The 11,248-nt window shown below is 39.4% G+C and overlaps 1 protein-coding gene across 1 annotated transcript in view; it reads left to right on the top strand.

Moving 5' to 3' along the window:
• The window catches only part of LOC111322310 (protein phosphatase 1H-like), a 12,968-nt gene extending 2,005 nt beyond the window's left edge, over nucleotides 1–10,963 (top strand). Inside the window, exons 3-11 of the mRNA XM_022925387.2 lie at nucleotides 1,378–1,620; nucleotides 2,619–2,731; nucleotides 4,080–4,164; nucleotides 4,506–4,624; nucleotides 5,307–5,373; nucleotides 6,237–6,344; nucleotides 6,861–6,956; nucleotides 7,926–7,981; nucleotides 8,543–10,963. Of these exons, the coding sequence (XP_022781122.2) occupies nucleotides 1,378–1,620; nucleotides 2,619–2,731; nucleotides 4,080–4,164; nucleotides 4,506–4,624; nucleotides 5,307–5,373; nucleotides 6,237–6,344; nucleotides 6,861–6,956; nucleotides 7,926–7,981; nucleotides 8,543–8,759 (1,104 nt within the window). The 3' untranslated portion in view covers nucleotides 8,760–10,963. The remainder of the gene's footprint in view (nucleotides 1–1,377; nucleotides 1,621–2,618; nucleotides 2,732–4,079; nucleotides 4,165–4,505; nucleotides 4,625–5,306; nucleotides 5,374–6,236; nucleotides 6,345–6,860; nucleotides 6,957–7,925; nucleotides 7,982–8,542) is intronic.
• The last annotated feature ends 285 nt before the right edge of the window (nucleotides 10,964–11,248 follow it).

The following is an 11,248-nucleotide window of genomic DNA, read 5'->3' as shown; positions in this document are numbered from 1 at the left end:
CAGGCCAAAAATCCAGATGGTGATGGCCCCTTTTTTCATGCAGCTAATTGCACCAGCTGCCAGTGCTTAGTGACAGCTATGCTCCAAGAACAATCAGTCTGTTAATTCTCTATATGATTTTTAGACTCATCAGTGTCAGAAGGGGATGAGAACGAGTTGTGACCTATATATGGCTATCCAGCGGATTGCTCTGATAAAGTGGGCTAGGAAAACCGTACCTAGCTAACAAAACTCAGTGCAGTGTCAAGAAAACCCAATCACATGCATGAAGACAAAAATAAAAAGTTAAAACTTTTAGTTTCTGTAACCTTTTAACCTCTAACAATTAGTAATATTTAATTTCTTCTCTGAATCACACATCAAGTTCACTAGTTTAATTAACAGAAATGATCACCAACTATCTAAGGGAAGCTCTTGATAGTTAAACAAATCTCCTTGTCAATACCATAGGAAATGTATAGAAAACAGTATGGACAGGGCTCCAAATTAAAAGAAATTTCAAGTCGCCTTTTAGCAACTATCACAGAAAAAATGGTTGCTAAATGCAAAAATGCAGTAACCTGAGATAGCACAAGAACAGAAAATCAGATTACAGCCTTATTTAATTTGCATTGTTTTTCGGCTTCTGGTAGACTGTGGCTGCGGTTGTGGGATAGACCAAAATACTCGATTTTGAATGACTTAAAAACATGAAAACTTAAAAGAAGAAACTCCGGAAGACTTTTGCAGGACAATCTTACCTTAAGCAGTAAGCGAAAAAAGTAATAACATTTCAGGGTTACTTTAGCAAGGAAAATCTGTCACATCGCATGCAATAAATCGTACGATATGAAGGCATCAAACATTTATTAAACCTGGCGGATAGCCATTTAGTACCAGACCTCCTGTTCCTGATGTAAATCCGCTGGTTGAGTTATGATGATTTTTTAGAGTGTGTTTTTGAGCACATGGTGAAAGAAAGCACAGAACGCTTTTAAATTGAGAAGCCTTTCAACAAAATATTGCACCCATGATCACCAGGTAGAAGCCACTGTAATGTCGTCTCGGAAGTCGCAATTTGAAAGCGATTTCAAGTTTTAACTTAAAGGTAAACAGATTTAATTTGCATTTCCTTTAGCAGAAAAACAGAAACGAGACTTAGGAAATTTTTCTCACCTATATTCTTTTATTTCTCAGAGGAATTTAGTCAAATTCCTTGTTGCCAAAGTGGGGACTAAACTCGAATTTTTAGTTGCCAAGTTCAAAGTTTTGGTCGCATTGGCAACCGTATCGGTTGCAATTTTGAGCCCTGATGAAGAAATTGTGTACAGATGTTAGAATGTAAAGTGTTCATTGGGTTGAAGTTACATGTAAGTAATCTGGATTTTCCGTTTTCAGACCAAGATCCCTTATGCATATTTTGGTGTATTTGATGGCCATGCTGGATGTGGAGCAGCTTTGATGGCCATCAGTAACCTTCATGTCCATATAATGGAGAAGTTGGATGGTGTGAAAGATTTGTTGGCTTTTGAAAATGATGAAAAACTTGCTGAGGCAGAGGAGTTATCTGAAGCTGTTGTCTCTTCAGTGACAATTGATAATCTTGTCATTGGAGTCCTAGAAGAGGCATTTTTTGAAATGGTGAGTGAACATTAGCTCTAATTTGTGTTAGGACAAAAATAAACATTGAGATTAGATGAAAAAGGCAAACAGAGTGTGGAGCTCAATTTGCTATTTGCTTATTTTGCTCTTTGTGAGAGATTTGGTGACCTAATGGTTAACTCTTAAATTCCCAGATGTGATTAACATGAAAATTTTCCCTTTAATATCTTTACATTATCTAGGAAATAGGTTATGGGAATATTCAAGATTAAGTAGAAATTGTTATCTTGATCTAACACCAAATTCTTGTAACTTAATTACAAGGAAATGTGTGGCAGCTAGAGGGGGGAATTAACAATCAGATCTTGAATGTTCAGGGTTAACTAGTACACTGGACTCCTGGATGGCCAAGTCATTGTGTTTTGTTTTTGGGCAAACACATTGCTCTCACAGTGCCTGACTCCACCTAGGAATATAAATGGGTACTGGCATATTGTCAGGAAAACTTGATAAAATGCTGGAGGGGGGGACTGGCATTCCATCCAGGGGGGAGTAGTAGTCTTACTGGTTGGGTGGGTCCCTTAGTATCAAGTACAGACTTTACCCTTTTTCTTTTGCACTTGCTGTGTTTCTTTTCTGAAACCTAAAAGGGGGGCATGTTGGAAGCCTAACATTAATTTATCACGAGTCCCTCTTTTCAATGGTCGAGCCATCATGTGGTTAAGAGAAATGTTATTGTAGTGTCACCATGCAATATTCAATCTCTTACCTTGAAAATCAACAACATACCTGGGTGCAAATGGTCTGTTTCAGTCACTGGGTTTGTTGAGACAAGCAGTAAAGCAACCCAAGTATGGAAAAAAACTGGGCAAGGGTACTTAGTATAACGAGCAGCAATCTCCCACTTAATGACCCATCTCCGCTGACTGAAAGCTGTGCATTGGTGAGGGTACTTCATGTAGATATTGTGTTTGAATTTTTGATAAACAGTCAGAATTTATAATGTATTAGTCAGAACTTAATGAATATTTTACCAGGATGAACAGATAAGGAGAGAGAAAGTTACGTACAGGATCGATGGAGGCTGTGCATCAATTGTTGCCCTGTTTTTGGGAAAGAAGTTGTATGTTGCCAATGCAGGAGACTGCAGGTAAACTCCATAACTGTAATACCAAGGGTAGATGTTCTGGGTTTTCTGCAAGTATAAAGGTTGCTGACATTGACTTTGTTGTGTTATGAATTAATGGCCTCATTAGAGATCACAACATATAAGCAAGCTGTGACCTGAACCTATTTTCACACAATGCCACAAAAGATTATCTGCCTCTTAAAAATTCACATAATTCATTATCTAGAACCTCACTTACCACGTAAAACTAAAGACACCTAACCATTTCAATTATTTGCGCAGTAAAATTTAGAACAAAGAACTGAGCTTTTATGATCAGAAAGTTTATGTGTGCAATGTCACACCTGGATTTCTTTTAGCTTGTTTGATGGTGTTTGGATAGTGAAAAAGCACAAATTAGTACATGGAGCAATAGGAGGAGCAATTTTTTGCTCCTCTGTAATTATTGCACTCTTTACATTTCACTAAGTAAACTAACTACTTGGAATAGGCAACAATCACTGGCAAAGGTGTGATTGCATCGATGGTTGGCAACTAAGCAAGCAGGTGCCATTTACAATTTTTGCAAAGTAACACTCTGCACACATACCGGATGGGTAGAACTGTGTGAACAAAGCAAAAATCTTTTACTGCTTTGGATAAGCATGTCCAGTCATATTTTTTAACCTGTGGAAAACCAGCCCAATAGACCACTTTCATAAGTGGCTGTCGTATAAATATTCTTTTGTTTAAATAGAGGATATTACATGGCCGCACAGGGATACTACTTTTATCTTCTCCTGCTGAAAGTATCTCTCACTCGTGAGAGATACTTTCAGCATGAGAAGATAAAATTCGTATCCCCAAGCGGCCATGTACTGTTCTGTTTATTATATAGATACTGATGAAATTTCCAGTGAAGATATGATTTTTTAGTAAAAGGAGAAATCCTGGTATTTCATCAGTATCTATACAATGAATTTAAATTAGCCCTTCTGGCCTCGCTTGAGATAATTTATTCTTTTGAGTTTTGTACCGGAGAACGGTGCCAGTAGGGCTAATTTAAATTTAAACAAAAGAATATTAATCCGGCAGCCATTTATGAAAGTGGTCTATACCTTTGGGGATGTGCATGTAGCTCAATAAACATAATTTATTTTTTGACACTTCCTAACTGTTTATGGGATCACAGCAGAGGTAAGGGCACATTGGCAAATCAAAGACCAGAAAGTTTTACTCGCTGTTTCTCGAGTTTATTTAACGTTCTTGAATTCTCTTAAACCCCCTGGTGTTTAGATGAGGCCATAAACAAGAAAAAAAGACCTCTTACTTCTTTGGTCTATTTGCAGTAACATGTTTTTAATTTTTGTTTTTGTTATGCTTTCATCAGAGCAATCCTGGTCCATAAGGGAAAAGTAATTCCTTTATCATGTGACTTCACGCCAGAGACAGAGAGACAAAGACTTCAATTACTTGTAAGTTGTGAAAAAACATAGTGAGCCAATAAAGCTATTATACGTATTTGTTAGCTGAATTGAGCTTTGATTACTTAAAAAAACCATTTGCCAATGGAGAAATAAACATTCGTTTTGGGATTCTTGTTAAAACTCACGAATTGATATCCGCATTGATATTTTCACTAAGCAGAAAGTCGATTTTCCATGAAATTTTCTAGTTGCGAGGCTCTACTTCTCGGCCAAATGTTCATTTTTCTTTCATTTTGTTTGTTTCTTCTCCACACACACGAGGCTCTCCTTAAGCCTTAGTGGAACATTTCTCAGTGATTTTGCTTACGAACGGTTTTATTCTCTGATAGGCTTACCAAAAACCCCAACTTTTAGGAAGTGACTTCGGCCGGCTTGAATTTCAACAGAGAGCCAGGAAAAAACACATCGGTCAGAAGCTCCTTTACAGGGACCGACACATGACGGGATGGTATGCTTATTTTGTATGTTTTTGTTTTTCATTTTTGTGCCTCTCCGTACTTTGTGTTTGGTAATGTTGCTGTCAATTCGCACAGAATATCATTTGAAAGTTACAGGCAATGGAGACCATTGAAAAATAGGGCGGGCGAACAATTGTGCCGTAACAGTGTGAAAATGGAAAAAGAGTGTTGCATTTTGACAAATCTTTGCCGCTCACCACTTTTTCCATCGTTCCCATTGCAGTGGACTGTTTGCCTTAACAGATCTGTCGTATTTGTCAGTGGCCGTGCAACCATGTCTTTTTTGTTTGGATCGTTGAAAACTTCAGAAGAAAAGTTTTTACTGAATAATTATTTACCGCGGGGGTGAATAAGTCATCGAGGAAAGAGGGCTGGAAACGTTGGCGGATAATTAGACGGGTAGCAAATAAACGACTTTAAGTTTTATAAAGTTTGTTCGAAGATGAACAGATCAAGAGTTAGTTCCGTTGGCGCGCCCCATATAACTAAGAGTTGACCCCAGATGGCCGCTTGAGTTTAATTCCCAATAGGGCACCGAAGGAAGAACTCAGGGGCAGGATTGCGAGTCTCAGGACCCAAAACGTTATGGGAAATTTACTAAAAATCTGACCAGGGAGTAGTCAGAGAGACTTAACCGACTGTTGATACAGTGACACTTCTACGTTTTTACAGGGCTCTTAAGACGGTGACCGAGGAGGACACAAAAAAATTTCCAATGATTAATGGGGAAGGAAAGAAGGTATTGACAAAAACTCGTTCTATTTATTATGTTTGATTCCATTTTATCCAGACGTACTGTATATCATACGCTCGTCACGTTCATAAAGTGCAACTTTGATGAAAAAATTCTTGACTTAAAAAAATACTGCTAGAGGGGTCATTCCATTTCCTTCTTTGATTGAAACGGTCCCTGTGCGCATGTGGCTATCAGAACACTGCAATGCTCTCATACTATCTTTTGCTCGCTGCAAAATATACTCACTTAACACTTGCTATTGAAACCTTTTTGAACCTTGAACAACTTCTAATCATGCACAAGCGACAGAAAGGGTCTCTTTCTAGATATGTTTGCGTAGAAACTGCTCGAGAAAAGTGTGCGCGAGTTTCAAAGGACACGCGTGGGAAAAAAAAAACAACGCGTTCTTGAATCACAAGCAAGACTTGAGTCCATTCTTTTTCCATCGTCATTAATAAGTGCGCTCTGGTCTTACCTCAGTGCCTGCTACGTAGGATATGTAACAAGTGAATCTCTCTATTTATTTTATGTGTAGTTAAATGGAAAAGCGTTTTTAGTGACTAGGATTTTGAAGGTTGAAGAACAAACTTATAACCGAGCTCTCATTTTTTGGCGCCGCAGGACGCGGGTTTCTCTGCCCGCGGAAGATTTGAGACGATTTTTAAAGAGGTTTGTCGTGCCAGACCACCTGCTGACCCCTCGCGGGCTTGCATTACTTAAGGCCTCTTTCTTTCTCGCGGGCGAAGAAAGGCTCGTGTTGAAGCGCTACTGTTGAGACCCTGCCCACAGGTTATGGAAGAACCTGCCAATTTACTGTCCAGTCTTATTGTTAAGAAAACTTGCTGTAAGATTTGTTTCTTTATCAGGCTCGCCTTTTGGACACCATAGGAACGACTCGTGGCTTCGGAGATCACGACTTGAGAGTAGCCTTCTGTAACCTTCCCATTAAACCTTTCCTCACTCCACAACCAGAGGTAAGAGTTTTGCAGCTAATGATATACCTTAACAGGTACGAAAGTCAGCAATCAACAGCTCCAGTAATAGACACAATAGTTGTTATGGTAATAGTACACGACAGTTATTATTGTAACAACAGATCATAGTTATTATGGTAACAGTATGAAAAATGAGCTCAGTCTCGACCCTGTACCGCAATACTCTTGATCAGCGTACACAGTTCTTAAAGATATTGGCCGAGCATCCGATTGGCTGTCAAAATGGACATTTTACCGGCGCTGGCTCAAAGGATTGTGGCTTAGGAGAAGACAGTGAAGATAAGCGCGATGGGAAGTCGATGGGGATGAAGGAGCGAAATAGCAAATTTACATTTAGATGGACGTGTTTTTTTTTAGATTGAGAGGTGGCAGCGATCTTTGATACATTCGACAGCATAAAAGAATTTAATTCGCGCCAGACTTTCGCTTTTCCATGAAAAGCAAGTCTCCATTACCGTCACCAGCTTTTTGCTAACTCCGCTCAACTTCTTTCAGGTTCGGATGTTTGATTTATCAAACTGTAAGCTCTCAGAGGATGATGTTGTGATAATGGCTTCTGACGGACTCTGGGAGAGATTATCCAGTGAAAAGGTGATGAAACTCTTGCTTTGTTTTTTCAGTGAAATAAAATTTAACTGTTTGCGCAAATTAAAGTAACTTTTGTTAAAAGCACGTCATTTATATTAGCCTGCCATTTATGTTCCACTTATTCGTCAGTTGTGTTGTAGAGTTGATACCCTCTGGTCTAAAAGAAGTTCTCGGTCGAAATTATTGTGTACAGTTACGGAGTGCTTTAAAGATGCAGAATTTATGAGATCTTTATATACCCTTATAATTTTGTCTCAGCTCTTACCGAACAGCTAGAAGTACTTTTTTTGTTATTTTTGAGCTCATTCACTCTAATAACTTTTTTTCTACCAAACCCCTCTCCGGATTTTATCAATCTGTATCCGTACCACTTTGATTTCTCTTTAGTCCACTTTTACATTTCATCATTTGCCTACTCTTCGACGCTACACAGTTTCCACCCGAATCTTGACCTCACTATTCCACTCCTCCCCCATTCTACTCACTTAGCGGGTCTCTTCTTCACCCCAAGCTTCCCTTTCATTCCAATGTTATTTCCCACTTAAAGGTTCTCCATAGTTTTCATTCTATATGCCCTCTATTTCCTACCTATTTCCCACCTCCATACTTCTCAGCCCAAGTCTCGAGTGCACCCTCTACCCAGCTTCTCATTTCACACCCAGCCTAATGGCTCATATTTCCTTTGGCCTACCCCTACCCTGTTTACCCACTCCACCTTTTTCTCTTTACCCTACCCCTCCCCGCACGCAGCTCTAACCCCCTACTTTCCATTCCACTTTAACACAAATTACTCAATGTATTCTCATTTTCCGCTTTTAACTCTGGTTATTATCGCACCCCAAACTACACCATTTTCCCTCGCCACCTTACAAAAGCACCCTTACACTTCACGCCATCTCCCAAATCGCGAGGGAATGCCCATTCCGGACGATGCATCAAACCGTTTACTCAATTTTTTTTTTTTTTCTGTAGGCTGCTGCGTTGGTAATGGACACGTTTTCCAAAATCCCAAAAGACGACAAGAGAAGGTACGTTTAACTTAGGGAAGAAGTGCGTTTTCTCATATTTTAAGAAAGAGAACGTTCTCAACCTTTGCACACTAACATCGGTATGAACATTCTCCATACTGTTCTTTATACATTTCCTAAGGAGAATTTGTTCAGCAATCAAGAGCTTCTTTAGTTCATGCTCATTTCCTTTTTTCTCCTGACCTTAATGTGTGTTTCGGGGTGGGTGTCATAAGGAGAAACTAGATGTTAGTCACTCTTACATGTAAAGGGTTAATAATTATGCCTCTTAACGATTGCACAATTTGTTTCAAGTTTCTTTTATTGTTATGATCAGCCGGTGATGCCTCTGCGCTCAGATAACGGCTAATTAATTAATGATTAATTAATTAATAATTGTGCCTCTTGACGATTGCACAATTTGTTTCAAGTTTCTGTTATTGTTATGATCAGCCGATGATACCTCTGCGCTCAGATAACGGCTCGCATCTAGATACAGTTAATGCCAACGAACGAAAATCCCATAATATGTTATCGCCAAATGGAGCCCATTCTTTCCTTATCATCCAATTTTTTCTCCAGGTACGTCATGGCAGCCCAGGCCCTTGTTGGCGACGCGCGAGGCACTCTGAATGAAAAAGGTTGGAGACGAACCAACGGCGAGTTAGCTTCGTACGATGATATATCGACGTTTGTGATTCCTGTTAGTGAGTGCAGCAACGAAATGGCTAAGTTTACAGTAGAGTACGATACACCGACTGCGAAACCAACGCACTCCATTGACAACGAAGAAGAGTAGAGCGCCTTTCAGACTGTTGAATAGAAACTAGAGCGATTTGTCTGCAAGGACGACTTGCAGATTTCCATTAAGGACTAAACGACTTTGTCAATGAAAGTTGAGGCGGACTGAGTACTACTACCAACGATATTGGTCATAACTGAGGTGGACTGGTGACCACCTAGTTCACCCTGCCCGTGTAATATATCATAGTAAAGCTTGCCTCTTTACAATCATCAGGGGCGTTCTTGAAGTAATTGGTAGCATAGCTTTCAACACATTCGAATAAGATATACGAAAGATATCGTCGTGCTAGGGGGATAAGTACCATTCTTTGAAAAAAAATTTGCAGGAACATTTTGTTTTCGCCAGTAAATGTCTGGAAGACCAAAGGTCTCTTGCTAGTTTTTTTTGGGAGGGGGCGGGGAGGGGAGAGTTTTGACCATTTGAAAGTTTCGATGAATATTTAGTTGTGTTACTTAAGCCCCATTTATGTGAGTTTAGGTATCCTAGACCACCCACCCCTAGGTAAATTATTTTTAACTACAGTTAACATGGAAATGGACCCCTCTTGAAAATGGCTACAGAATATCAAAATTATGAAATGCTTAAAAACGTAAATACTTAAGATATAAATAAGATAAAATATAAATAATTACAGTTGCGTGGCCACCTTTTAATTGGTCATTTTGCACCTGAAATTTAGCTAGGTGCCGTTTCAGCTGGCGAAATAATGTTAATTTGAAGAGGGTGAGGGACATTATGATTAGCTTTAAGTACATCTTATTAATGGTCACATACGAGCGTATGCCACCAAGAAATATTTCAGACCGCCACTTCCTTGAAGGTATGAGTAGTAGTTTTGTTAAATTTGGACGTTACACTTTGGGGTTATTCAACGTTATGATACATTTAAGATTCAATTTGGACCGAACGCCATTTTCAAGAGGGGTTTATTGAACGACTGCCCATCTTTTATCGGGAGGGCCAGGGAACAAATTATAGTTTAAGTTGACTCGTATTAAACACGAAGGCGCGCTATAAAAAGAGCCTTAGGTCCCACTGGACCATTTGTCAATCAACCATCGTGTGATGTAGAACTCCTAGAGTCAAGTCCGCTTGAGCTACAGCTACTCCAAAGCAGTGAGCAGCGGGCGCATTCCTCAAAATTGTTTTATGTCTTCATCACAATACAAGAATTTTTGAGATTTGTGTTTTCTTTCTCCAATGGAAACTGTCTTTATTTGTGGCGGTAAATTTGGGATCGAAGTAGGTGGTTCGCATGTTACCTCATTGCCACCATGCTGGTGGAAGTAAACAATTGATATCTCATTAGCTCCTTTTGTTCGTCTACCAGCATTTAAATTTGACCCGCACACGTCAATGGTGACTGACAAATGAGCCTAGATCTTCCCAGGGAAGACTTCCTTATATAGCGCGCCTTCGTGTTTAACTAACGATTGAAGGTGACCAGTCAGGTTACCCGCCTGCCGAATTGAGACCAGCGGACAGCTGAGTCGCCGTTCTAAGTTCCTTTACTGTCAGTCTCCCCAGGCTCTTGATCAGGGGTGACATGGGCGGTACAGTCAGACAAAATTGGTGGTGTCAGTGGGAGCGTCGCCGGTCCGCTATTTCCGCTTTATCCGGCTATAGTGAACGTGGCTGCTGGAGGCCATATAAGTGGGACCTTAGAAAAACCTTCGGGCATGAATTTGAACATTTCACTCGCGTAATCAAATTTACTTAATTCAAGTTACGACTTTGAACAACGAATTTTGAAGTAGATTGATATAATATAATTAAGATGTTGACAATCAGAAACAGTTCGTGTGGGTGGGTAACTAGTTAGGTTGTTTTAAATAGAATGTGATAACTATCAATGTACAGCCAGTTGGGGTAGTTTCAAAAGATTTAATTTACAAAAATGTCTCAAAACTTTCTACACCTGACCCGAGTTCCTTTTGGGGCCAAAAAAATTTTTGGAAAATTAAGGCCAGGAAATTGTTTGTATTATCCTTTCGGGAGCCTATTACAACATTTACACCGAGATTAATAATTCCATAGTTGCTACTTGCACGTTGATAAGTTTAAATTTAAAATATTATGGGATACCACGATTGTTCGTAACTCATGTTGGACTCATCATCGGTGAACTTTAAATTGAAGTTGTAGCATACGTGTTATTCATTTGATTCTTCTGCAACGAAATAAACGAACAAAAGGAAGTTGTTTCCCTTTCTTTCCTTTCTGAACGTTTTCAACGAGGGAGAGAGAGAGGGGGGTAATACAGAAGGTTGACTTTTATCTTATCAAAAGAGCCACGGAAAAGTAAATTTACCTTACAACAAAAGAATCTTGCATCGAAAAACAGTGCAGCGGAATTGAGCAAGGGCTTAGGAACTTTAGTTACGGAGGCTGATAAAGGAAAATCAGCGGCTATTCCCATAAGCGTTAGCACGAAATGACATAAAAACCTGGGGAAATTTTTAATTTCTTTCAAAATTAATGTA

Source organism: Stylophora pistillata, chromosome 9 (genome assembly GCF_964205215.1).
Source record: "Stylophora pistillata chromosome 9, jaStyPist1.2, whole genome shotgun sequence".
NCBI lineage: Eukaryota > Metazoa > Cnidaria > Anthozoa > Scleractinia > Pocilloporidae > Stylophora > Stylophora pistillata.
This window is presented reverse-complemented; position numbering and strand designations above follow the sequence as displayed.